This window comes from Astyanax mexicanus, chromosome 3 (assembly GCF_023375975.1).
Source record: "Astyanax mexicanus isolate ESR-SI-001 chromosome 3, AstMex3_surface, whole genome shotgun sequence".
NCBI classification, from domain to species: Eukaryota; Metazoa; Chordata; class Actinopteri; order Characiformes; family Acestrorhamphidae; genus Astyanax; species Astyanax mexicanus.
The window spans coordinates 54,966,030-54,993,750 of NC_064410.1; the positions used below are offsets into that span (position 1 = coordinate 54,966,030).

General features: G+C 37.2%; 1 protein-coding gene across 3 annotated transcripts; it reads right to left on the reverse strand.

Moving 5' to 3' along the window:
• Positions 1 to 1,974: 1,974 nt before the first annotated feature.
• LOC103030124 (cytochrome P450 3A40) lies at positions 1,975 to 27,395 on the reverse strand. 3 transcript variants are annotated; one of them, XM_049475501.1, is made up of 13 exons: positions 12,210 to 13,505; positions 11,412 to 11,505; positions 11,253 to 11,305; positions 10,635 to 10,734; positions 10,335 to 10,454; positions 10,050 to 10,135; positions 9,246 to 9,394; positions 8,384 to 8,508; positions 7,117 to 7,204; positions 6,819 to 6,979; positions 4,937 to 5,163; positions 3,707 to 3,863; positions 1,975 to 2,338 (listed from the first exon to the last, which is right to left on the reverse strand). In XM_049475501.1, the coding sequence occupies exons 1-13, from the start codon at positions 12,275 to 12,277 to the stop codon at positions 2,255 to 2,257; spliced, it is 1,512 nt and encodes a 503-aa protein (XP_049331458.1). In that variant the 5' UTR covers positions 12,278 to 13,505; the 3' UTR covers positions 1,975 to 2,254. The 3 variants fall into 3 exon arrangements, with proteins under 3 accessions (XP_049331458.1, XP_049331457.1, XP_022539097.2); XM_022683376.2 differs by lacking the exons at positions 1,975 to 2,338; positions 3,707 to 3,863; positions 4,937 to 5,163; ... (8 more) ...; positions 11,412 to 11,505; positions 12,210 to 13,505 and adding exons at positions 17,446 to 17,766; positions 18,665 to 18,821; positions 20,272 to 20,498; ... (8 more) ...; positions 27,016 to 27,109; positions 27,231 to 27,390; XM_049475500.1 differs by lacking the exons at positions 1,975 to 2,338; positions 3,707 to 3,863; positions 6,819 to 6,979; ... (7 more) ...; positions 11,412 to 11,505; positions 12,210 to 13,505 and adding exons at positions 20,959 to 21,119; positions 21,290 to 21,377; positions 23,174 to 23,298; ... (5 more) ...; positions 27,016 to 27,109; positions 27,231 to 27,395 and having other exon boundaries at positions 4,933 to 5,163.
• Positions 27,396 to 27,721: the final 326 nt, after the last annotated feature.

Sequence of the window (27,721 nt, forward strand, 5' to 3'; positions counted from 1 at the left end):
TTTTTTTTTTTTTTAGCAAAATTGACAAAATACATAAGAATACACTCTAATCTTCATGAGCATTATTTTTAGTGTCATAAAAAAAATAATCTAAAAATGTACGTTTATAAAAATAATGCTAAAATATCTCTAAAATCAGTTTAAAAACATCATAACAGAGTTCATATGATCATTAATCATCAAAATATCACATTAAAATCACCTTTATTTTTTACCCAAATGGACAAAATACATAAGACTATAGTCTTACTTTCATCTGCATTTTTAACCATTTTTAATGTGTCTTAATTCTTTGGAAAAATTACTTATTACTCTTTGAAAATGTGTCTACATGGTTTGTCACCGTCAATATTATCAAATTTCTTTTGGAAGAAAAATAACTTTTTGTTATTTGTGTGTTAAAACTATATGTAAACGAAGATAGTAATAAATATATATATTAAGATTTTTTTTATAACAATGTTAAACTGTAACATCTGGTAAAAACAGCATAATAAAGTTTACAAGAGCATTATTCATCCAGACAAAACACAAAATCACCTTTTCACTATAATTGACAACACAGGTAAGACTATAGTCTTTAAAGTTGGATACTTGAAGATAATTTAATACTTCTTCAGATAATTTGATAGGTTGTAAGCTTTTAACATGAACTCTTTGAAGAAGACACATTTAGTATTGGATGGTACAATCAGTGGAGTTGCAGCTAAAGGTGAAGAGGAACTTGAAATCTACCAATTTTCCTGTTGCTCCAGCAAGTTACAACAACTCAGCATTCGAATGTGACATTCTGGTAATTTTGACTTCACAAGTGTAAAGTAAGGTACTACGACTAGCACATGAAGGCAGGATAAGCAGGGATTGGTTGAGAAAGAGAGGAGGATTGACTGATTATGATCTTGATCAGAACATATGTCTTAAAACACTGTTGAATTTGATTCCTGGTGGTGTAGAGGTAAAGGATGTTTGATAAAATTAATAGGTAATAGATTCAAATTATGGTTCCATTCTAGTTAAACATTAAGTCCTCATAAAATTTTGTTCCATAACTGCTGCTGATCATCTCATGTATACTAGTGCATCTCAAAAAGTTAAAAATATCAATAAAAACTAACTTAATTTCAGTAATTCATTTCAAAATGTAAAACGTTTATATTAATAAAATATTTATATATTCACATCTCCATAAACGTTGTCAGCAGAGGGAAGAAGCATGAAGTTCTGTAAGATTTTGTGGGAAAGCACTGCACTGACTTTAGACTTGATAATAAAACACAGTGGATCAACACCAGCAGATGACATGTCTCTCCAAACCATCACTGATTGGTGGAAACTTCACACTAGACCTCGAGCAGTTTGGACTGTGTGTCTCTCCACTCTTCCTCCAGACTCTGCTCCCTTGATTTACAAATTAAATGCAAAATTAACTGATGGTTTGGAGAGCCACGTCATCTGCTGGTGTTGGTCCACTGTGTGTGTTTCACATTTTTAAATAAGTTACTGAAATAAAGTAACTTTTCAATGGTATTCTATTTTTTTTTTGAGATGCACTAGTACCCTAGGGCCGCATATACAATTACGAAGCAACAAAATATGTTTTATATAGATTAGTACCTTTTGCATTGATGCTGACTTTGGCGAGTCTTGGCTGATTCTCTCAGTCTCAGGCTTCATGAGGTAGAACCTGGAATGGTTCTCCAGCTGTATTAAAGGAGTTCTAGAGGTGCTGAGCTCTGGTTAACTGCTTCCCCTTCACTCTGAGCTCCAACTGGTCCCAAACCACTTGAGTTGGGTTTTTATGTCAGGTGTATCTACTAAATAACTGCATATGTGTATCTTCATAGTTTATAAGTCTTTAATATTAATCTAAAATGTAGTAAATAATACAAATATATATATATATATATATATATATATATATATATATATATATATATATATATATATATATATATATATATTAATGAGAATGTGTGACCAGACTTTTGACTGGAGCTGTTTGTATCAAATATCAATCACATTTATAGTCTTTTTCTTTTTTTTTTCTATATTTTTCTCTTTTTTTTCTTTTCTTTATAATGTTTGTGTCATATGTTGCATCGTTAATGTACTATTTTGTAACGGCGCCACTGTTTTTATGCAAAACAAATTTCATATAGTGGATCTGACAGTGGAAAATTATCTATCTATCTATTATTAAAAGTCCCCTTTCTCACTGTGTAGATGATCCATTTTTTTACAGGAAACTATTCAGCTATTCCTCTTTGTGAGCTCTTGGTGTAAATTTTAGAGTCACGGGAACTGTAGGACGGAAGAGAGTATCCAGCTGAATGGGAATCTGAAACAACACAACAGACAAGCAACTAAGACAAGAACACTCCACAGAGGAAAAAACTAAAAATGGACCAAATATTTGGTTTATGTGCCTTTACCCCATCAACTATATGTACATTAGTGCTGGGCAGTCTAATGTGTATATCACTTTTTTTCAAGATGCTGATGGTTTTGCGGTATATCACAATACTTTACTCAGATAAAAACCCTCATACAGTGAGGAACAGCAGCAGGAGCTCCTCAGATAAAGTGCTGTTCTCATTTCTCTCTAGGTAGCATGACGTGAGATGAGCATTTGACTCCACAGTGCTGACCTACAGTTACTCCAGTGTGTTAGCCTGTTATGTTAATTGGCTAGCACTAGCTAGCAAGCTGTACCAGTATGCTTCTTTGCAATGCTGTTCTACACGGCGCTCCGCAGCACCTCTAGTGGTATGGCGGTGTGTGAAAAATGAATACCGTATGGGGAAATTAAAAAAGGTATACCGAAAGAACTGATATAATACTCAACACTAACGTACACATTGATACTTTTTAATTTACATTTATAATCAATTAATTAAGAGTATTGAATCATACATGATGGCTACATTAGCTTCATAAAGCCACTGCACAGCTTTATTCTGTCTAGAGAGCAGAGTAGTCTATTCTGGAGTCACATTTGTATGTTTAGTTATTTAAGGAGGTTTTAAAAGTATTTTTTGTATAATTGTTTATGTTTGCAGTTTATATGCATACACTAATTATTTTTTTTATATTATAGTAGATTGATTTGTTATATTACATTATTTATTATTATTTTATTCAAAATCAGAATTTAATAAGCTATTCATGATTATTTGAGAAAAAACAACAGATTTTTTTCTTTCTTTTAGGTATTTTAATTGTTACATTTATACAAAATAAAACCTTTTTAATTTTAACATTAACAGAATATGTTAAGAGACTCATCATATTGCTGTTATCTTAAAAATAGCCTGAAATAGTGCGATGTTATTTTAGGGCTGTATCACAAACCCCCACATACCAGTCAAAGGTTTGGACACACCTCATTCAATGTGTTTTGTTTCTTTTCATGATTTTTTTTTATATTGTAAATTTTATATTAAATACTATATTAAATATATACATGGACACATGCAGAATTATTCTGTAAACAAAAAGTGTAAAACAAACCAGAATATGCATATATGACCAGTATATATGTTATAATATTCCATATCTACTCCATAAAATGTCCCCTATTTGTTTGATGTCTTTTTAATATTAATCTACAATGTAGACAGTAAATGAAATAAAGAAAATCATTAAATGAGAGGGTGTATCCAAACTTCAAACTGGTTCTGTATCTGTAATAATAGAGTGTTCTGACCTGTGTCTCTTTGCATGTCTCTACGCTGAAGTTCTGCAGCAGCTTCACCACCACCAGCTTCATGATCATCTGAGCAAACCTCATTCCCACACAGTTACGCGGCCCGAGACCGAACGGCATGAACAGGTAGCGGTCGATGTTGTTCTCTGGACTAAACCTTCAGTTAACAGAGGAAATAATGAAGACCACCTTGTTAGCAAATGAATCTTCACTGACTATGAGAAGAAAATAACTGCAAACATGATGTCATATGCATATATGTTATATATGGCATATAACATACAATATCTTCTGAATTAAAGGGTATTAAAAAAGAGTTTATGCTGCTTTTGTTGGAGTAATTGGGAGAAAGTTTTGTGGATGGATGAGACCAAAATATAACTTGGTTTATATGGTTTAAGTAGGAAACACTGCATTTTAGCATAGGAACCTTATCACATCTGTGAAACATGGAGGTGGTAGCATTTTGGTTTTTGGGCCTGTTTTGCTGCATCTGGCCCAGTACAGCTTGCCTTAATTGGATTATAATTATAGCAGAGAATTCTAAAAGCAAATGTCAGGAATTCTGTCCATGAACTGAATATAAAGAGAAGGTGGATCATGCAGCAAGACAACAATCTTAAGCTCACAAGTCTTACTACAAAGAATGCTTAAACAAGAATAAATTTAATGATTTGGAATGGTTAAAGTCAAAGTCCTGATCTTAATCCAATGTAAACGTTGAAGAGCCTAAGGTGAGCAGGTAATATGAGAAAACGCACTAACTCACTATGCCCCACTTGAGTCCAATAGGCCAGTTAAAGATCTCCTTCTGCTTAAATCCATTTTTTCTTGTTCTTTGTGAAATACTATAGATCTCTCTGAGTTGTATATGATGCTGCATATGAAACTGCTTCTCAGCCTTCCTTGTCTGCAGTAGCTAGTAAAAAAAATCCTCAGAAAAACTAGCTGATCAGAGAGATGTTAAATGTCAACGTCAACCAGTGACCTCATGGCCTTGCCCACCTCGGCTCAGGACCACCCACAGGCAGAGCTTACAGCTTTTGTTTACAGAGCTATGATTGACCTCAAAGCAATGTAGTGTAACTAATAAGCCAGGGTGACCAGAATCTTCCAGAGTGGGTAGATGGATCCAGGCTTTTCATTCCCACTTTCCACCAGGCTAAATCTACTTAGAGGCCACCATAAACCAGTTAACAGGGGCTTGTATGATGATGGATGTATGATTACCTCTCAGGCCTGAATTCTTCTGGAGATTCCCACAGCTGTGGATCCCTGTGCAGGACATATGCCGGGATCGCGACCAGCGTGTCTTTAGGTATGGTGATTCCATTGAGCTCAATGGTCTTCTTACACACTCTCTCCAGACGGGGAGCGATGGGAAAGAGACGCATCGACTCATTGATGACCATTTCCAGGTACTCCAGCTTTATCAGGGCATCATATGTAACTGGAGCCTGGAGGAAAAAGTAGGATTGTGTGACATTTCTGCTGCATATTTCAATTATTTTTTCTGTCTTTGTTTTCATCTTTTACTTACTTTTTGTCAAATACAATGCTAATTAAAAGTTTTGTTAAAATTTCTGTAATATTATTGTTTTCTACATGGCAAATTAATACATTGTAAACCAACTATAAAGGAACACATATACACTTACTGATTAAAATAAAAACATAGATGCAGTTATGTCTTAAGCACATACAATAGTATATAAAAGTTTGAGCATCCCTGATCATTTTCATAATGTAAAAAAATCAGTGAGTTGCACCAGGGCTGGATACTTCAACAAGACAATGACCCTAAACACTAAAAAATGCTCAAAATCTACTAAAGCATTCATCATGCAGAGGAACAAGTACAACATTCTGGAATGATCATCTCAGATCATCTCAGTCCCCAGACCTGAATATTATTGTAAATCTGTGGTGTGTTTTAAAGTGGGCTGTTCATGATCAGAAACCATTAAACCTGACTAAACTGGAGACGTTTTGTAAAGAAGATCCAAAATATCTTCAACCAGAAGCTTCAACCAGACTCTCATTGGAAGCTATAGGAAGATCTTAAAGGCTGTTATTTCTGCAAAAGGCGGATCTACTAAACATTGATGTAATTTTTCTGTTGGGGGCCAAATTTATGCACCTGCCTTTTTAATTTTTTTATTGATATATTGCACAGTTTCTGTAAATCCTATATAAAATGTAATTATTTCACTTCTCAAATATCCCTGTGCTCATCTGCTATATGATATATTTTACTGAAATTGCTGATCCGAACAATAAATGATTTATAAAGGAAAATCATGAAAATGATCATGGGTGCCCAAACTTTTTCATACCGCTGTATGTATATGAATACAGGTTTGGTCTAACTTTTAATGAAAGTCAATGTAAAAAGAGTTTATTTCAGATAAATTTGGAGATTTTTATTGGTCTGTTCATTAAGAAGTTTTGACACAGTGTAGGGCAGGGGTCACCAACCTTTTTGAACCTGAGAGCTACTTCTTGGGTACCAATTAATGCGAAGGGCTACCAGTTTGATACACACTCGTGAAATTACAAATTTTCTCAATTTACCTTTAATTATATGTTATTATTAATAATTAATGACATTCATCTATGTGAAGACACAGATATCAATAGGCAACACTATTATTATAAATCTCTGCAAGTGTTTACATTTTATATTATATTTTAATATAATATTACATATTATATTACATTATATTGTATAATAATATATAAACTATAGGCTATCTCTAAGCTAATATTAATGTAATATAATCTAAAATTACATCAATGCAACTATGATTTAAAAAAAAAAAGAATAGCAACAAAAATGCTATTTTTAGACCAGGCCTGCGGGCTACTCATAAGGTCCTTGCGGGCTACCTGGTGCCCGCGGGCACCATGTTGGTGACCCCTGGTGTAGGGGATATATTTTGTGTGTTCAAATCATGTAGAAATTTTTGTAAAACTCTACAAAATTCTTGTTTTTTATTAAAAAAGTGATATCTTTAGTTTTAAACAGCTTTAAATTAAAGGACATCAAAACCTATTTTTACAGAGTTGTTGTTGAGTTATTGTATAGATTATTGAGAAGATTCCTACTTACACCATGAGGAAACGTTTCATCAATCTCCTCCACCAGTTTGTTTAAGCAGTCAGGATTAGTGGCGAGATTATACAGCAGAAAAGTGAGGGCTGTGCTGGTGGTCTCGTAACCCCCCACCATAAAAATGAAGGACTGGGACAGGATCTCATGATCAGTCAGCCCTGTAAGGAAAAAAGACCATAATTAAATTTTATTTAAATCTAATTTAAAAGAGCATTAGACAAACTGAGACTAGATAATATTGTTAACCACTATCGTTATAAACAGGCTGTTTTATGAATCTTGTTGCTACTCTCACCTTTGACTGGTTGCTCGTCCGAGACGCTCTCAGTCTGATTATCAGATATCTTGCTCTGGATCATGAGCTTCAGAAAGTCCACTCGTTTCTAAAAGTATAATATCTTATGTTTAGACCAGAGACTGTAAAAAAGATATACACAGTCTATGGTTTAGACCAGGGGTGTCCAAACTACAGCCCGTGGGTCATTTGCGGCCCATTTCCTTTTTTGGAGCGGCCTGCCAGGTATTTTAGAAATAGAATAAAAGTTGGCTCGCAAGAGAGTCTAAAAGCGGAGAGAGTGCGCATTTCTAGCGCTGAAAAACGGGGCAAGAGAGTCTAAAAGCGGAGAGAGTGCGCATTTCTAGCGCAGAAAAACGGGGCAAGAGAGTCTTAAAGAGGAGAGAATGCGCATTTCTAGCGCAGAAAAACGGGTCAAAGAGTCTAAAAGTTGCCGTAATTAAGGAGTTTAATATTAAGAGACATCATGAAATTAAACATCACTTTGAAAAATCTTAGTTTACACAATACTGTCAATACTGTCGCATTTCTAGCGCTGAAAAACAGGGCAAAGAGTCTAAAAGTGGAGAGACTGCGCGTTTCTAGCGCTGAAAAACGGGGCAAAAAGTCTAAAAGCGGAGAGACTGCCCATTTCTAGCGCAAAAAAAAACGGGGCAAAGAGTCTAAAAGCAGAGAGTGTGCGCATTTCTAGCGCAGAAAAACGGGGCAAAGGGTCTAAAAGCGGAGAGACTGCGCATTTCTAGCGCAGAAAAACGGGGCAAAGAGTCTAAAAGCGGAGAGACTGCGCATTTCTAGCGCTGAAAAACGGGGCAAAAAGTCTAAAAGCGTAGAGACTGCGCATTTCTAGCACAGAAAAATGGGGCAAAGAGTCTAAAAGTTGCCGTAATTAAGGAGTTTAATATTAAGAGACATCATGAAATTAAACATCACTTTGAAAAATCTTAGTTTACACAATACTGTCAAAGATAAATATAGTATGTCAAGTAGAATGGTGTGTAAATGAAAGTAATCAGGAAAAATGTATTACTTAAAGTGGTATATTTCATTATTTGTTTTATTACAGAGTCTGTGGCCCGTGACTTCAAATATATTTCTCCTTCTGGCCTCCAACAAAAAAAGTTTGGACACCCCTGGTTTAGACACATTTCAAATATTACCAGTCTACACAGTGCCCGGACAATAAATGTAGAACCCAGGATGTGGTGTTAATGTTATGGTTGTATTTTACATCAGTGTATATTAAATAGAGATATTTTTGTATGCTTACATGATTCATGTTATTATGCTGCTCTTTTAGCTTCTTCAGGGAAGTGTAGAAAAACTCCAGGTCTGACTTGGAAAATGTTTTAAATCCCACTTTTCCCAAAAGTCCAGCAGCTGATGGAAACAGAGCTGCACCAAAAAAAATAAGAAAAATCAGGACATTTAGACTGGTTTTCCTTTAAAACCCACAAAACATTAAACTGCATTTTTGATTAATTTAAATCTTGGGCCCAATCCCATTTCACCCCTTGGCTCTACCATTTAGCCCTACCCCTTTGTTTTTTGTGTGCACGTCTAGGTATAGGGTGTCCCATTCTTGTTGAATAATTAAGAACAGTTAATTGCTGCACCAGTTGCCCCCTTTTCTGAAGACATACTAGTTAAGCAGCAGCAGCTAGGTTGCTGAACTTTTTTTTTGTTGTTTATCCCATTTTCTCCAAATTTAAACAGCCAATTACCCAACCCACTCATTAGGACTCCCCCTATCACTAGTGATGCCACAACACCAGCAGGCTGAAGACTAGCACATGCCTCCTCCAATACCTGTGAAGTCAGCCATCACCTTTTTTCGAACTGCTGCGGATGCAGCATTGCTTAGTAGCATCACAGTGCACTCGGAGGAAAGCGCAGCCTCTCAGTTCCGATACATCAGCTCACAGATGCCTTGTGCTAAGCGACATCACCCTTTCTATTGTAACCCTGTTTTAAGGGGAAGGGTACAAAAAAAAGTGGGATTGGGCCACAGACTGTGTCCTGTGTAACACTGCTGAATTAGTATTACAATAAATATGGCAATCTGGTTATTGTGTCTATTATTCACTTAACAGTACTAAATCTAATTTAAAATATGGGTGATAAGGACATACTGAGAATCAGTAAAAGAGGACTGAAGAAGCTGAAGTTAAAAATATTCTTGAAGTGGGCCGCAAAAGGTTCATCAGGGTTGTTTATAGAATCAATATCCACACTAAAGGAGGCGCTGGCAACCACGTCCATCGAGAAGGGAGCAAAAACACTGTAAAGAAAGGAAACTGAGAGACTCATCTTATTAAACATTCACTGTCTAATAATCATCTTTTTTTTTTTTTGCCCGACACCACCCCACCTTATTGGAGGTCTAATACTTTATTTCACTCTACAACAATGCATTATTCTTAAGGGAGGACATATAAAAATATATATATAATCATCTTCATGGATATTTAACTTTACTTAGAAAATGGAAATACCCAAGTTACTGACTTGTAAGAAATATTGAGAAATGGCGGGGAGCCCCCCCCCCTGCAGCACATATGCACCGGAGATAATTGTTTTAACTTTACTTAGAAATACACTCCCGAAAGGTGGGTGCTTTTTTCGGCGGGGGTGCTGAATTCAGCACAGCACCGGAACAGATACTTAATACTCATCAGCTTGAATATGGAACAGTAAGACAGTGTTTGCAGTAATTGGGGTCTATAAACAGTATACATTTAATTAAATGAGCTCCTCAGATTACTGCAGTCTGGAGGCAGTTTAATTATCATCAGTTCACACAGTCAGTTATTCTATGACTGTTTTATTGGTGCTCAATAATGAATGCTTGTCAGAGCAATTCTAACTAAACATCAATTCATGTTGTATAAGATCGCATGGCGTTTTTTGGCAGATTTATGATGATGGACACTCACTCTTTAATTTGAACTGGATCATCTGGCCTTCTCTTCTTCAGGTTCTCAATAAAACGATCTCCATATTTCTCAGCTATTGGGAAAATCTGCAGAACATCAGATAAGACACAAATGCTTATCTGTAAACAGATGAAGCTCTATTTTATGGTCAGTCAGTGTCTTCCACAGATTTATGTATCTGTTTAGAACATTGAAATCTGAAGGGGCAGCTGATGAGTTTTATTTAAATGTTGTAAGTAAGTATGTTATGTTCTAAAATAAAGCTGTAAAGCTGCGATGCTGCACCTCCTTCAGTCGTCCACTCGTGAAGAATGGAGAGAGTGAGCCACGGATCCGCTTCCACTTTTCATCTTTAACAACAGTTAACCTATCAGAAAAGGGTCCAATCATCTCCGTGTGTATTTCCTAAACATATAGAAACAAATGTCAGTTTAATCTAGATTATGAATGCAAAAACGAGATGCATCCTCATAAAGCTGATTAAAGTAAGACAATTATGTAAAATTACATTACAATCTTGATTTTTTTTTTCACAGATTTGTGTATTTTTTTGACCATCCATGTAAAGAACAATATCTGACTTACCCTCCTGTTGGTAAAGACGGAATAACAGTCCTTCACCATAATCGATTTGATCATTTCAGGATCTAACACCATTAGAATTGGCAATCTTCCATCATATATCCTTAATAAAAATAAACCATCATATTAGTTCTATCTCCAAGTCAGGCTTTAGAGATTTTCTGTAAAGAGGAGTAGGCCAAATACATGTTTCACCTAATCAAATTCTTATTTTATTCTTTATTCTGAATTTTGTGATCTTGTGTTGATATTCTTTCTTTCTCTTTAAAAAAAACCTTCAAAAACAAATCTGTTCTGCATGATTTCAACAGACAGTTTATACATCTACATGACCTTAACCATTTTTTGACCTAAATGTAACCCATTGTGTTTTTTAAGCAAGTTGAGCCCATTAACATGAACAAGATTGAAAATGTATGCTTTATTATTCATATCTTAGATTTTAAGTCTTGACTTTAGATTTATGTACTGCAGTGTATATACTGTATGTAAAAGCATACATAAATAGGCAATATTCACAATAACCATTTATACCACAGCCACATACACATCATTTTTAGAATAAAGGGACACATCAATAAATGAACACAAAGGGAAGGTTGTGTTTTTAGTTTTACTTACCCCCAAACCTTCCCGTATTTCTTGTAACAGTCTGTATCGAAATTGTGAAATCCCTATAACAGATTTTTATATATTTAAATAGTAATTAGTCATTTAAAAAGTTACTTCAATATCAGAACTAATATCAAAAAGCTTTGTTATATCAGTGCAGATACACACCTTTATATATGAAAGAAATGTTCCAAAGAAAGGCCAGGGCTTCGGTCCCGGGATCCCCAGCTTTTTAAAAAAACCATGCGGCCAAACGCCATAACTACAGATCACAAACACAACACACACTACTTAACTACAAACACACACACACACTGCGGTGACCAGTGTTAATATCATTTACCATAACTATGCTGAAAAATATTCATTGACCTCTTTTTTATAACAAAAACAAGATGAGATTTAAATGAAAAGTAGTACTGAAAAATGAGACCTATAATGAAATTTATTACTCTGATGACCGTGACAAACATCATGTAAAAAAAGAAATGTAAAAAATTGTATTTTTGTCCAGTGATCGAAATCTGCTCCACACAACATCCTTATGACTGGTATGAACAGTTTTACATACTATTAACCTGAGGGGTGATACACATAAGCTGAGTTAAGCTTTTTTATGTGCTAGCACACAGGATAAACCAAACATTTAGTCTTTTTCCTAACCCTCATTTTCTTGCAGAAAGCCTTGATGACAAATGTTTTCCCTGTGTCTGTTAAGATGATTTTTCTGTTAATTTCCCTTTTAAAAAAACAGGCAGATTTGTTGCGAAGAAGCATTTTTAAAACAAAGAAATACCAAATCAACCAAACACAAATTTTCTTTACTTTTCATGCTATGTTTTTGTGCATTTTATTCAAAAGAGAAAAACTAAAACTAAATTAAAATCACTTTTTAAAATGAACACTGGCTCTGATCCACCTGCAGCACTCACAGTTAAACTTTAACACATAAATTCAAATACTTACAGAAACAGGAGAGTGACCGCCAGCACCACCAGACTCCAAGTGATGGACAGATATGAGAACAAGCTCATCTTCTTTTCATCCAGGACAACAGACTCACTGAGGATCTGTATAAGGTGCCCAGCCTTATACACCTGTCCAGGTCTTCAAAATGCACCTGTAAACTGAGATGTCCCTGTTGGGAGATGAGTGAGGTGTGAGTGAGGATCAGGTTTGGGCAGATAGAGGAAGTGGACAGATATCATGACTAAACTAAAGGAAATGCAGGATGATTGCACTGCTAAGGTGGATTTCAGTATCAGGCAGTGCAATATAGGATATTGCTACATACTTTGATTGGTGGTGGCTATGTTGTATCTGCCTCTCATGGTTTATACCTCTTGCACCTGCAGGGAAAGAGTGGGTTGGGTTGGGTAGTGTTGTAGAAAAGAAAATGTGAGGTGGGCTACCCCCACCTCTCGTCCGGGGTACAACTCCCCTGCGTGTTCGTTTGATAGAGAGAGTCAGACAGTGGAGTGAAGTTGAAAGCAAACCAAGTATTTATTACAAACTGAATATTCAGGAGAACTAACACATGAGAGACCGTCTAACAGCCACCCAGCATAAGTTCTGACCCCCCTTCTGATCTGACTCCACGTTTATACCCCAAAATGACGTAAGCCTGTTGATGAGGCGTTGTTAAAATCATCTCATGTTAGCATGCACGTGTTAGTACTGAAGTTTCACGTGTCTGACTGGACCACTAGTGTTTGACCTTGACTGTGTTCTTCCATCATGGCACATCGTGGCACTATCTGTGTGAGTATGCGTCACCCCCCTCTTGGAAGCAGAGGTTTTAGGGAGGCACTTGCTCATCAAGGCCGCTTTGAACTAAGGCCTCTTCTGTAGCAATTTAGCCCCGTACCAGTCGAATTGATGACCGTTAGTTAGGGTCATGCAGTAAACAAAAAATAGTTCAAGCCTGAGCTACATCTCATATGTTATATGTTAATGTGTTAGTAAATGTATCATGTGGGTTAATTTGTCATATAATAGAGTCTGTGTTAGTCACATGCCATATCAAACAATGTTTTACTATGTGTGTAAAGGATATATTGATTATTGATTAATCTTTTATATAAATGCGTGTAAAATACACTGAGTAATAAAGATGATCAAATACAATGTGAGTATTGGTTATGCATATTGAATACAAGGTTTCACACAATGATTATTGTCATTATCGATACTAAGATAGGTAATCATAATTGAAAGATATTTGTCAATAAACCCAACATATAATAAACCGTTACTCCTCAATTCTCCCTTTTGACGTATCAACCAGATACGTCAACACATCGTAATCTAAGCCATCGCAAGGCAGACAGACACAGACAGACACACAGACACACAGACACATTCACTCACACACTCACACCTAAGGGGCAATTTCAATCAAGTTCCAATTAGCCTGAACGTGCCGTCTTTGGACTGTGGGAGGAAACCGGAGAACCGGGAGGAAACCCACGCAGACACGGGGAGAACGTGCAAACTCCACACAGAAAGACCCGGGACGCCCCAGCGGGGAATCGAACCCAGGCCGTCTTGCTGTGAGGCGGAAGTGCTACCCACTGCGCCACCGTGCCGCCCCGCAGGGAAAGAGTGATACTATAAAATAATTGCCAGCATTAATGTGAACGTCAGTGGAAATTCCTCAAGACAAGATAAAATGAGGCTCACTAGTAGTGCGTGGGACCCCCATCTGTCTGTTTGACCTCTCTATAATGCCTGGAGATGCTTCTGATGAGGCGGCAGATGTTCTCCTGAGGGATCTCCTCCCAGACTTGGATTAAAGCATTGGTCATCAACAACCACAATATCATTATTCAAAAAGTCCAAATTTTCATGTCGATAGTCCTTCTACATTTCAATTCCTGCATAATTTGATTAAATCAATATCACTGGAGAATGGAAAACTTTATTGATCATCATCCTAGTTCTGGTTTTCCATAATTGACATTTTACAATACATTTGATCAACCACAATATGCCTTTTTCCTGCTTTGAGAAGTCATTAACTAGAGTCATTAACTAGCCCAAAAACAATAGATCTCACATCAATATTTCTGTTTATTCTCATGTTTTGTTATTTTTCCAAGTTTCTCTTGATCTGTTAAAAAAGTTATCTGACATTGTGTTCTACTGAGTGTTCTAATGTTAAATTTGAATTACAGTGGAGCATAGGGCATGCAGCCCTACAGCATGTAGTCTTCACATAACATATCCACTCAGGGCTCTCAAGTTTTGAAGTTTGGTGGGAGTGAGATTGGCGGGGGGGGGGGGGGGGGGGTGTTTTGTGGTGGTGGTGGGTGCGCGCAGTTCTTCTTCAGTTGTACCAATGTGGTTTGGGGTTGCTGCCGTTCTCCTTCAGTTGTTCACCGACGTGTGTTTCAGAACTTTCGAATCGGACAGTTCTTCGTGCCTGACACTCTGGCTGAAACGCCACCCTCTTTGACTAGGTCTGCCTAACAACAGAGCGATCTATATTCTGATTGGCTCAACGAGAGTATATTATAATATAAAGCCGTTGAATTGGCAAGCGTGAGAAATCCCATGTGTGGCGTGTGAGCGTGTGAACTCGCTGAGGTGCGTGTGTCACATGCTCAAAGCGTGAGACTTGATATCACTGTCTCCACTTAACCACATTAGCCACATTATATTGTTGAGTCCTAACTAGAAAGGTTGAATTCACAGAAGTCTGATTGACTTTGAGTTACATTGTGTTGTTTAAGTTTTTTGAGCAGTGTATTACAAGACATGTTAAAATGAAAGCGAGGCTGGGGGGTATGCCCCTAAACCGCAAATTCCAAGGCAGAGCCTGTGTGTACAACTAACCTTGCACAGCTCCCTTAATGAACAGTGAAAGCAGTCCAAAAACAGGCAGAAAATAAATGCAAGATTCGACAAGTGGATTAAGGATTATGTGCACGATGTGTAAAGTAGCTAGGTTATTGCCTTTGTAATTGCTGTATTAAAAACTAATGTTAGCTAGATTGCTAGCTAGTTAGTTACTAGCTAACTTAGTGTGTGTAGAAAAATACCTTGTAGTTCGTGTAACTACAGTCTTCCTTGCAGATTTGAATTAACTATCAGTCCAGACAAATGATGTGGGCACAACATCCTTTTTCAACTTCATTCCAACCACTTTCTTAAAGAAACACTCCTTTGTGTTCTGAACTTACTTTTGTGTCCATGTTAATCTGTTGTATCAAATCAGACATAAAATTAATGTTAACACGAGTGTTAAATACAGCCAAATACAGTCCAGCTAAGCATGCAATAGTACCAGGCTTCTCACGGTTGGACATTAGCTAGCTAGCTAAGCTTTGGCTACTCTAAAGAGCTATGGCTTGACTAGCATTGCCCCTCCACTCGTTTTGATGTTAAACTGAGAAAATAACCAGTTCAGTTCATCTGGCTAGAATGGCTGGTTGGGTCATATTAATATGGCTAGCTTTAGCTAGCTAGCACAGTAACATAGAACTTAAATTAAAATTGCAATCTCTTCTTATTTGGTCAATTCATTTACGGTGAAGTACAGGATCTTCTGGGAAACTATGGAAGGTTTGACCTTTATAAAAAAAAAATCTTTCTGAAGAAGTGCATTAAGGAACACAGCACTGCTAGCACCCAGTGGTACGCCGCTACTTCCGTACCACACAGCCTCGTTTGGTAGACGATGGTGACGTATGTAAAAAAAACTTATGTAGTTGCTTTTGCATGGCTGTAAGTTGCTAAGATATTGCCATGTGGTTGCTATGGTGTTGCCAAGTGGTTGGTACAGTGTCCTAGGCGGTTGCTAGGTGGAAGCTAAGGTGTTTCTATGGTATAGCTGTTGGTTGCCAAGATGTTACTAAGTGTAGGCTATATAGGTGGTTGCTAGAGTGTTTTTATGACATAGCTATTGGTTGTTAAGATGTAACTAAGCGGTAGCTAGGTGGTTGCTATGGTATTGATGTTGGTTGCCAAGATGCAACACTTTACTTGACTTTAATAAGCTTTTTTGAGGTTATTAACACAAGGGTTCACTTACTTTTCCCACTAGCTCTATGAGTGTTGAATGAGTGTGTTTATTAATGAGCTGCAGGATCATAGATTTATAAATCAATATTTATATATTTCAAGACCTGAGTTTGAGTTAACGTAATGCAGTATGTTTACTGTATATGTATAATTATATATAATTAGTCAATGTTTCATTATTACGATGTTTTAAAGACTAGAATAAAGGAAATGTTTACTTACCAACAAATCTTTCTGTAGGACAGCTTGCCGCAGTGTGTGACGAGGTAAAACAGCAAGCTTTGGATCACATGATTTATGGAAAGTGACTGAACATATGTGAAACACATACTGGCCAGTGGTATGTACCGGTAGTTAAACCAGTACACCATTCACAATGTGATAGTTTGAACATACACATTGAATTGTGTAGAAATAATCCTATTTCTAATGTCATCAGGCATCTTATGCAACAATGTAGATTCCCTGCTGAAGAAACAGAGTGACCAGATCAAACTGGCCAACCTGGTTCAGCTGGTTGAGCAGCTTAGATTTTATATACTCTGTATTTTAAAATGATTGAAGAAAAGCTTGTGACCCTCTGTTTTTCATATTCCAGACTGTGGTTTTACAGAGCCAGAAAGAATAATGTTGACTGCAACATTATTCACTAAACTCCTGGCTAGTTGTACGTGCAAAAGAGCCATGTGTCCCGTGACTTTTGCCATGTCATATAACAGCTAAAAAACACTGTACTGAAGTGTGGGATGTGTGTGTGGGGGGTCTCCTACATTTATTGTGGATGTGATTTCTTCCAGAGTTGTTTGTCTGTTCCCATGGACAATTCTAGCCAGATGCCGCCGGGTACGATCATTACCACCCACTGCACTGTCCACTGTGCTTGGTAATGCCTTCTATGAGGCAATGCCTTCTGGTACAGTGTGGATCGAGGAATGTTAAATGTCCACAAAACCTCAGAAATGAAACATCCCATTCATCGACACCCATCATAAGAGCTCAATTACAATTTAATAGTTCAGGTCGGCTTTCTGCTGACCTGCATTTAACCTCACTCACAAGATAACACCTCACTTCCTAATATGCATGTGTAGATGTAGGTATTGGTATAATTGTAGCACGGTTATGAAAAATATGGCAACTTTGCAAAAAAAGTAAAAATAAATACTTATTTAAAATGTACTTTGTAAAAAGGTTTTATTACAAGTAATTTTGGAGCATTTCCATTGGCTCATTCATCCTTACATTTAGATACAATATAAAATGTATTTTATATTCACATCATGTTAAAAGAAAAACATGTAAAAATTAAGGTACAAGGTTTTTGTAATAAACATCGTTTGTAATGATTATTAATATTGTTAATAAAAATATAAAATGATTTCTAAATTATCTGGTTTTATAGTGAACTTTTCAGCTATTCCTCCTTGTGAGCTCTTGGTGTAAACGTTAGAGTCACAGGAACTTTTGGACGGAAGAGAGTATCCAGCTGAAGGGGAATCTGGGGCAAAAAAACAAAACAGACCCATAAATAAAACAAGAACACTCCACAGAGAGATTAAGAATAGAATAGAATAGAATAGAATACAATAGTTTATTGTTGCTGAGAAAACAATGTTAAGAACAGTGTTAAAACAGTGAAATGCAGTTTAGCATCCTCTCTAAAGCAGCAATAAAATAAAATACGATAACAATGTTAACAAGGCTGTCCCAGTTGTGTGCCACTCTTTCTATTTTCTAATGCGGTCAATGTTACTGTGTTAATTCACAAGAGTAATCTGGAAACTTGTAATTATAAACATAAATTAACATATTTTTTTTTGCCTCTTGCCGCATCTGACTGGTGATTTTGTGTGTCCTTCATCTGCTTCTCATTGGGAATTGGTAGATTTGGACAGTGTTTAGTGTGAAATTGACCAATGGACACTCTGGAAATCACTAAGTACACGCCCATCATGTAAATCTTCATCAGAGAGATGCGCGTGTAAATAGTTTACAACTGCTGGAGTTTCTGCAGTCTCCCTCCCAAAATAAAGGGTACCAACATACCGGCATTAACATTTTAATCGTGATTTTAATTGTAATTATTCACAGCTACTATTGAGATTAATATAATTTTAGTAACTGACACCTCTAATATCAATTTAATTTAATTTTGCCAATCAAAAAATTAGAATCTTAGAATCTTTAGAATCTTAGGTTGTAAGAAGTAAAAGTGTGATTAATCACAATTAATCACAGAATATTACTGTGATGTAGTCAAATAATACAATAAATTAATCAATTGACACCCCACTCTTTACATATTTCATTTTAAAAACTTGTTAGTATGAGTAATTAGTAATTAGTACTGGAAACACCCTTAAATTAGCTTTAAGAAGAGAATCAAGTTTTCTGACCTGTGTCTCTTTGCATGTCTCCACGTTAAAGTTCTGCAGCAGCTTCACCACCACCAGCTTCATGATCATCAGAGCAAACCTCATTCCCACACAGTTACGCGGCCCGAGACCGAACGGCATGAACAGGTAGGGGTCGATGTTGTTCTCGGGACTAAACCTAAAACACAGATAAACAGAAGAAATAAGAGAAAACACCTAATATATCCTCACTGACTATGAGAGGAGAATTCAATGCATACATTGTTAGATTTACTATATGACCAAAAGTATAGTTTCTTATAAAAATCAAGGGTATTGAAAAGTTAGGCCCACTCCAATTACTCATTCATACTTCTACACCTTGTGTTCAATTGTCACCCTTCCCTTTAAAATTGACTTGGCTGAAATCCTCCCCCTAAGAAACAGGGACAACCCTTCTAGAACAAGATCTGCTCTCAAAATTAATATTTAAAAAGAACATTAGTTCATCAGCTGCTTCTAGCGGTACTCTAAAGGCGATCCTGCCAGTCTATTGTGATGCAGTGGAGCTGTAAAGTTCCGCCACCTCACTGCTGGCCTTTAGTGACATTATGGACACTCTAACCCTCTATCCCAACAAGTATTGTAACATGCTACCCATCTATCCCAACAGGAATCTACACACTCTGCCCTTCTTTCCCAACAAGAATTGGCACACTCCGCCCCTCGATCCCAACAAGAATCCACACAATCTACCCCTCTATCCCAACAGGAATCTAAACACTCTACCCCTCGATCCCAACAAGAATCGGGACACTCTACCACTCTATCCCAACAGGAATCTACACACTCTACCCCTCTATCCCAACAGGAATCTAAACACTCTACCCCTCGATCCAAACAAGAATCCGCACACTCTACCCCTCTATCCCAACAAGAATTGACGCACTTTTACCTCTCTATCTAGCAAAAATAGGCACACTCTACCCCTCTATCCCAACAAGAATCGGCACACTCTTCCCCTCTATCCTCACAAGAATTGGCACACTCTACCCCTCTATCCCAACAAGAATCAGCACATTCTACCCCTCTATCCCTACAAGAATCAGCACACTGTACCCCTCTATCCATACAAGAATTGACGCACTTTTACCCATCTATCTAACAAAAATCGGCACACTCTACCCCTCTATACCAACAAGAATTGGCACACTCTACCCCTCTATCCCAACAAGAATCGGCAAACTCTTCCCCTCTATCCTCACAAGAATTGGCACACTCTACCCCTCTATCCCAACAAGAATTGGCACACTCTACCCCTCTATACCAACAAGAATCGGCACACTCTACCCCTCTATCCCTTCAAGAATTGATGCACTTTTACCCCTCTATCCAACAAAAATAGGCACAGTCCTCCCCCTTATCCCAACAACAATTGGAACACTCCACCCCTCCATCCCCACAAGAATCGGCACACTCCACCCCTGTAGCCGGGCTTCATCCCTACTTTGCACTTCTAGCATTAGGCTAAAGCTACTTTAAGGCCACCATAAACCCAGTTAACCGGACTTGACTTACAGTAGAATACAGCTCTAAAGCTCATCATGTAGAATCATCCCAGCTGTAGCAGTAAGATGGAGACAGATTACCTCTCAGGCCTGAACTCTTCTGGAGATTCCCACAGCTGTGGATCCCTGTGCAGGACATACGTTGGAATTGTGACCAGCGTGTCTTTAGGTATGGTGATTCCATTTAGCTCGACAGTCTTCTTACACACCCTCTCCAGACGGGGGGCAGTGGGGAAGAGACGCATCGACTCATTGATGACCATTTCCAGGTACTCCAGCTTCATCAGGGCATCATACGTAACTGGAGCCTGGTGAGAAAATAGTGGGATTGTGTGATTTAGTTATTGATGTTTTTATGGTATTTTTAACAATTCCATAATGTTGTAATATCTCCATTGTAGTGGACTAAGTTATGGACTTTTCCATTCTCCCAAGAGAGACCTCCATTAACATTTTACACATTTTTAGTGGAGAGCTTCAAAAGGGGGCACTAATTACTCTTCCCCCTCACACACAGACACATTGTTCATTATCCTCGCTCTGGTGTCTGCTTGGAATGGCCTGGCTGGTCTTTAATAAGTCTTTAATAAGTGGTTCTGTAATATAGAGAAAGCTCCTTTTGAGCTGCTTGTCCTGAACTGATAGCTGGCTTTCGTAGGTCGTAAAACTATCTTAGTTCTCTTAGTTTTAAACAGCTTCAAATGAAAGTAAATCAAATCCTTTTTTCCAGAGTTGCTGTTGAGTTATTGTAAGAAGATTCATACTTACACCATGAGGAAACGTTTCATCAATCTCTTTCATCAGTTTGTTTAAGCAGTCGGGATTAGTGGCGAGATTATACAGCAGAAAAGTGAGTGTGGTGCTGGTGGTCTCATAACCCCCAAGCATAAAAATGAAGGACTGGGACAGGATCTCATGATCAGTCAGCCCTGTGAATAAAAAACACAAGCACACAATTTCATTTAAAAGAGCATCAGATCTAAGACAAACGGAAACGACTATAAATACAGAAGCTACAATATACTATAGGCTACACTAGCTGCTATTGTCTACTATTGCTTTGAATGGGGAGTGACCCAGATACAGTGGCAGATCTCACCTTTGATTGGTTGCTCTTCTGAGCTACTCTCAGCCTGATGATCAGATATCTGGCCCTGGATCATGAGCTGCATAAAGTCCACTCGTTTCTAAAAGCAAGACATCTTATATTTAGATACAATTTAAAGGTGCATTCATAATCATATTGAAATATTTTTATGATCACCTTTTTATAATCGCCTTGTTTCTACAGGCAGTGTCCCTCCCTCAGCTCCACTGAGCGATATAGGACACTTTGTAGTAACTATAACTATAAAATTAATAACTGTAGTTTTGTATCTGTTTCTCTGAACACTTAAGTATCCTCTTTTTACCCTCTTCTTCAATAGTCAGGGTCAAACAGGACGACCATAGAGCAGGGTAGTATTATTTGGGAGGTGAGTCATTATTCTCAGTATTATTCTGATAGTGTGAGCAGTGTGTGCTGAGCTGTGGTGGACAAGATAAAGGGCTGCAACTCATGACTATTTTAGTAGCCGATTAATCTGCTGATTATTTGTTTGGTTAGTCGATTAGTCACGATTATTTTTTGACATGTCCTCCATTTGTACTTCCTATTGGTGAGGACAGCTAAACATTTTGGCCCCAAGACCAATTTTGCAGTACATTTTGATAGTTTGATGTACCTATAATTACTAAATCCAGGAGGGGCCGTGGATAAAAAATAATAATTTCATAGAGCAAATGCTATAGCAGTTCGTACTCATGATTTCTTTAATTTGAGTGAACTATTTTTTTATTTTGAGCTAACAATTTTTATTTGCACTACAACAAGAATCATGGAGGGAACTTGGCGCGGCAATACGCCCCCGTGTGGGGAGAGGATGTGCAGTACATCCGCGGAGCTTAGCTTAGCAAACAAAGGATAACAAATACACCAAATTACAGTCACGAATAAAGGAAATAAACATTTCACTGATGCAGGATGACTGTCTGTGTGCTATATAAACTATATCAAGAACTAGGGGTATAACAGTGCAGGTATTCTTTGCAAAATGCCACAGATCCGTTTGCGTAAACACTTGTAGAATACACGGTACGGCCTATAGGAGACTCTCTCACTCTCTCTCTCTCTCTCTCTCTCTCTCTCTCTCTCTCTCTCAATATGTTAAGGAAATGCTCATTGTTTGTTTCAACAAGATCTAAAAGATGGGGTCTCTCATGATGACATTATGAGAGAACCCTGGTTTCAAGCATTTAATAAAAGAGCTTTATTAGTTAATAAGGGGGATATTCTGAATAAAGTGAAATTCTATACAGAATGCCCAGCCTCAGGGCGCAAGTGGTCCAGCAGTCTAAAGCGTTGCCACTATGAGCGGGAGGTCGCAGGTTCAAACCCCCGTTCATGTAGCTTTGCCATCAAGTTGCCGGTGCTCAGAGGGTGATGGGCGATGCCCGCAGCACAGGGCATCTGTGAGCTGATGTATCGGAACTAAGTCGATGCGCTTTACTCCAAGAGCGCTGGCTGCTCGGCAATCCTGCATCAGAAGCGGTGGCTGGCTTCACATGTATCAGAGGAGGCATGTGTTAGTCTTCGCCCTCCTGGTGTGTTGGGGCATCACTAGTGATGGGGGGAGTATTAATATGTGGGTTGAGTAATTGGCCATGTAAATTGGGATTTTTTCTACCAACCATATTATACCGTGGGGTTTACACCGAGGTATGACCCAAACCGTGAATTTTCTGTAGTGTTACACCCCTATAGTAAAGACACACTGTAAAGTATTGTGGAGTAAAATGTGTTTGTTTGTGTTGACGTTGTCGATTACACAGGAAAATCATTGCCGTCCTAATCAGATACAGCAGCTGGAGTTTTTAAACATCGCGTTAAACACAGTGACTGATAGATGTACAGTATAATAATTAGTTATTATTTGACACTCACATGATTCATGTTGTTATGCTGATCTTTTAGCTTCTTCAGAGAAGTGTAGAAGAATTCCATGTCTGACTTTGCAAACATTGAAAATCCCATTTTACCAAGAATCCCAGCAGCAGAAGGAAACAGAACTGCAACACGAAAAAAGACACATCAGGACATTTAGACAGGAGATCATTTAACAGGGGTAGACTGTGTTTCATCCCAAACCACAAAAAGAGTAAACCGTTTAAGTGATCAATTCCAATCATGACTGTGTTCGTGACACTGTTAAATCATATTCAAAAATATGGATCTGAATGCATTATGGTTTTACATAAAGCAAATATTACATTTTACATATAAACATGAATGCATTGTGTTTTTTAACACAACATGCTTGCCTGAAATCAGTGTTCAAGGTTGTAGGAGCAAGTAACATGTTACTGTATGAAGTGTATGTAAAACTAATTCAGCATAATCAGTATAGTGTATGCAATTTGTTCATAGAGCCTAATTTATATATGTTTTTTTTAAGTAATGTCATTAGTTTGGGTGAACATTATTAGTTGAAGTCAGTCTGGCCAAATGTAACTGGTTAATGGGTCTGACTACTATCCATTTACTAGTACTGAGCTGTATTAATTTACTAATAGGAGCAAATAGGACATACCCAGGAAAAGGAAAAGAGGACTGAAGAAGCTGAAGTTGAAAAATTTCTTGATGTGGGCACCAAATGGGTCATCTGGGTTGTTTATAGAATCAATATCCACACTAAAGGAGGCGCTGGCAACCACATCCATCGAGAAGGGAGCAAAAACACTGCAAATAAAAGAAAGAGAGAGAAAGAGACTTATCTTATTAAACATTCAATGCCTTTATAGATATTAAAATAGAGGGCAGGAACAGAAAGTTAACAGTTAATAGGTATAATCTCAGTTTGGATATGGAACAGTAAGACAGTAAGTGGGGGCTATAAACAGTATAAACTGTATTAAATGAGCTCCTCAGATTACTGCAGTCTGGTGGCAGTTTAATTATCATCAGTTCATACAGTCAAACTGATGATTTCCTATTACACAATATCTGCTCAGTGTTGAATGCTTGCCATCACAATTCTGACAAAATATCAATTCATGTAATGAATGGAGACTTACTCTTTAACTTTAACTGGACCATCTGGGCTTCTCTTCTTCAGGTTCTCAATGAAGCGATCTCCATATTTCTCAGCTATTGGGAAAATCTGCAAAAATCAGAAAAGGCACAATGTGAACTAAAATTACAAGCTGGAAAAGCTCTTTTTTAAAGCAGTATATTTAATGATTAAAGGGCATCTAGCAGATGCCCTTATCCCGAGTGACTTACAAAACTAGTCTAATTTGGAGAGAATAGAATAAAAAAAAAATACCTCAAGTTTAGATACATTATATAAAGGTAAGTATATAGACGCCTAGAAGAAAAGTGCTGATTTAAGAACACTGTGAATAGATGTGTCTTCCACTTCCAGACTCTGCAACAGCTTCTTCCACCAGGCAGTCAGACTCCTCAATACACAGAGACGGAGCTAAACTGTCCTGTCTGTTTAATTTTCTCATATCTGCTGTATTTACAAAATTACAAAATTAGTTTCACATTTGTATTTTGTTGTCTATTGTATTGTTGCTCCTTGTTGCACCATGATTGTGGCAGAATGTAATTTTATTGCACTGCATACTTGTACTCAGATGGAATGACAATAAAACCTCTTGATTTGACTTAACGTGACTTGAGTGTGGCTTTATGTTGGCTGAAAGCTGTTAAGATGTTACTTATTAATATTATTTTGCATTTATATTGTATCATGTATTAATATCACTGTACGTTTATTTAAGGTCTGTTGGATGAAGTAAAACTAATTCCAGAATCCAGCACAGATATAAATTGTATCTGTTAGAGCAGGGAAATCAGCAAACTGTGGTGAAATCCTGCCCCTGTTCCCAACCCCCAGTTTCAGACTATGTCCTGTTCTAAAATTTAAGTTGTAAGGCTGCACCTCCTTCAGTCGTCCACTTGTGAAGAACGGAGAGAGCGATCCACGGATCCGCCTCCACTTCTCATCTTTAACAACAGTTATCCCATCAGAAAATGGTCCAACCAACTCCTTGTTCATTTCCTAAACATATGGGGAAAAAAAACTTGTTTAATTCACTTTGTTTAGTTCAGATTACACTTACACTGCATATGGATTCACAAATTAAATCCATAATGCTAGAGTTATTTGCCAAGATTTGTGTATTAATCTAAACATTAATATGATAAAATAATAATGATAAATATCTGACTTACCCTTCTGTTTGTGAAGACGGAATAACAGTCTTTCACCATAATGGATTTGATCATTTCATGATCCAACACCATTAGAATTGGCAATCTTCCATCATAGATCCTTATTAATAATAAAAAATCATCGTATTAGAGTACTTCAGCCAAACTGAGCTTCAAAATCAAGCACAGCTGTGATCTGTGTGTTTATACCGCTGATCAAAGTCTATGTAGCAGGAAGGGTTGTTATATAAGCAGATTTTATAACCCTTTCTAAAAAGCTTCTTATGTTTAATTTAAAACAAAGTCATCAGCTAACAGATGCCTGTGCTGTGCTGACACTAGGAGAGATGAGAGAGCAAGAGAGCCAGTTGTGCTCTCTCGGACTCTGGCTGCTGATGGCATTCAAACTTCGATCCTTGGAACTACTCAATAAATGCTGAGAGAAATAGTTTTTAAATAATGTGCTTATTTAGATATTGTCACTGTCAAAACTAAATACAGCAATACATGGATTTTACAATGACCCAATAGAAAACAAAGAAAACAAAACCTGTGTACATTGACTTTCTCTGAGAGTTGGAATAGTTATTTTTCTCATTAAGATGTGCTAATAAAAGGCATATATATATAATATTATATATACCTTTATTATATATAAATACATATGTGTGTGTAGCTGTGACAAGAATGTCTTATCATACAACATATGGACATGACCTCAATTATTCCTTATATACCTCATATTAAAAATATTTCAAATGTTTAAATGTCACTTTCAAAGTTTTATTCTCTAAACTACTGACCAGATTTCTCCTAAATTCCGAATATACATATTGTTATTTAAAAGTATATATTTGCAGAAAATTAGAAGTGGTCAAAATAACAAAGCTTTCAGACCAAAATATTGCAAGTTCATATTAATTTAGAAACAATAAATATTGATATAAATATTTGTGAGAACTCAGAAATCAATACTTGGTGGTATAACACTCATTTTTAATTATATCTTTCATGGTCTCTGTCTTGGCATGCTCTCCACCAGTCTTACACGCTGCTTTTGGGTGACCTTATGCTTTATCACTGTGCTTTAATGAGTACGAGCAGTGAAATTACAATAACCAAACATGTTATGAACGTGTCCCTGAATGCTGTGAGGAATAGCCTCAACAGAGCTCTACTTCCTGTATAACTGTGTCACCATATATAGTGCTGTAGTGCAACATTCTCTACTTTATTCTGCTGGTGCAAAAATGAAAGCAGTTCAGTTCTGTTTGATGGCTTGTGATTATCCATCTTCCTCGTAATTATATTTCAGAGGTTTTATTGTTATTCATACATTCAGCTTTAGGGAATGTTTAAATAAAGATACATATATAGATTACGTTATTAAAACAATAATAACATATTGTGTTTTTAGCTTTACTTACCCCCAAACCTTCCCGTATTTCTTGTAACACTCTGTATCGAAATTCTGAAATCCCTATAACAGATTTCAAAAACATTTGAAAAGTAATTAGTCACTTTTCTGTATTCATAAGCTTTGTAATATCAGCGCAGTTACACACCTTTATATATGAAAGAAATGTTCCGAAGAAAGGCCAGGGTCTCGGTCCCGGAATCCCCAGCTTTTTAAAAAACCCATGCGGCCACACGCCATAACTACAGATCACAAACACAACACACAGCTTAACCACAAACACACACACACTGCTTAACTACAAACACTGAGGCTCACCTGCAGCACTTACAGTTAAACTTTAACGTGAGTGTAAATACTTACATATACAGGAGTGTGATCACCAGCACCACCAGACTCCATGTCACGGAAACATACGAGAAAATGTCCATTTTTGTCTCCTCAACCAGGAAAACAAGCTCTCCAGCTGATTATCCAGCTCTACAGAATACTGCAGCTCTACACTGAGGAGGAGCCTGTTGGGCAATGTTTATATGGAGCTCTGAGAGAGGATCAGGTTCAGGGCAGACAGAGGAAGTGGGCGGATACTATGACTAAATAAGGCAAGACTTTTACATCATACTTGGCCTGCTGGCTAAGTGGAACATTTATTAGACATTTATCTTACATTTCCAGGCTTTAAGTTTACCTGCTGCAGTGATATCTTATCACTTAACATTTTCTACAATCTGCTGACCAAGAAACAAACAACAGCACCGATGAAACAATATGAGAATCATGTGTAAATGACTCATCATATTTTTATGGTTTTGCTATGATTAGGAATTGCTGCTCCGTTTCACAGCTCATTACAG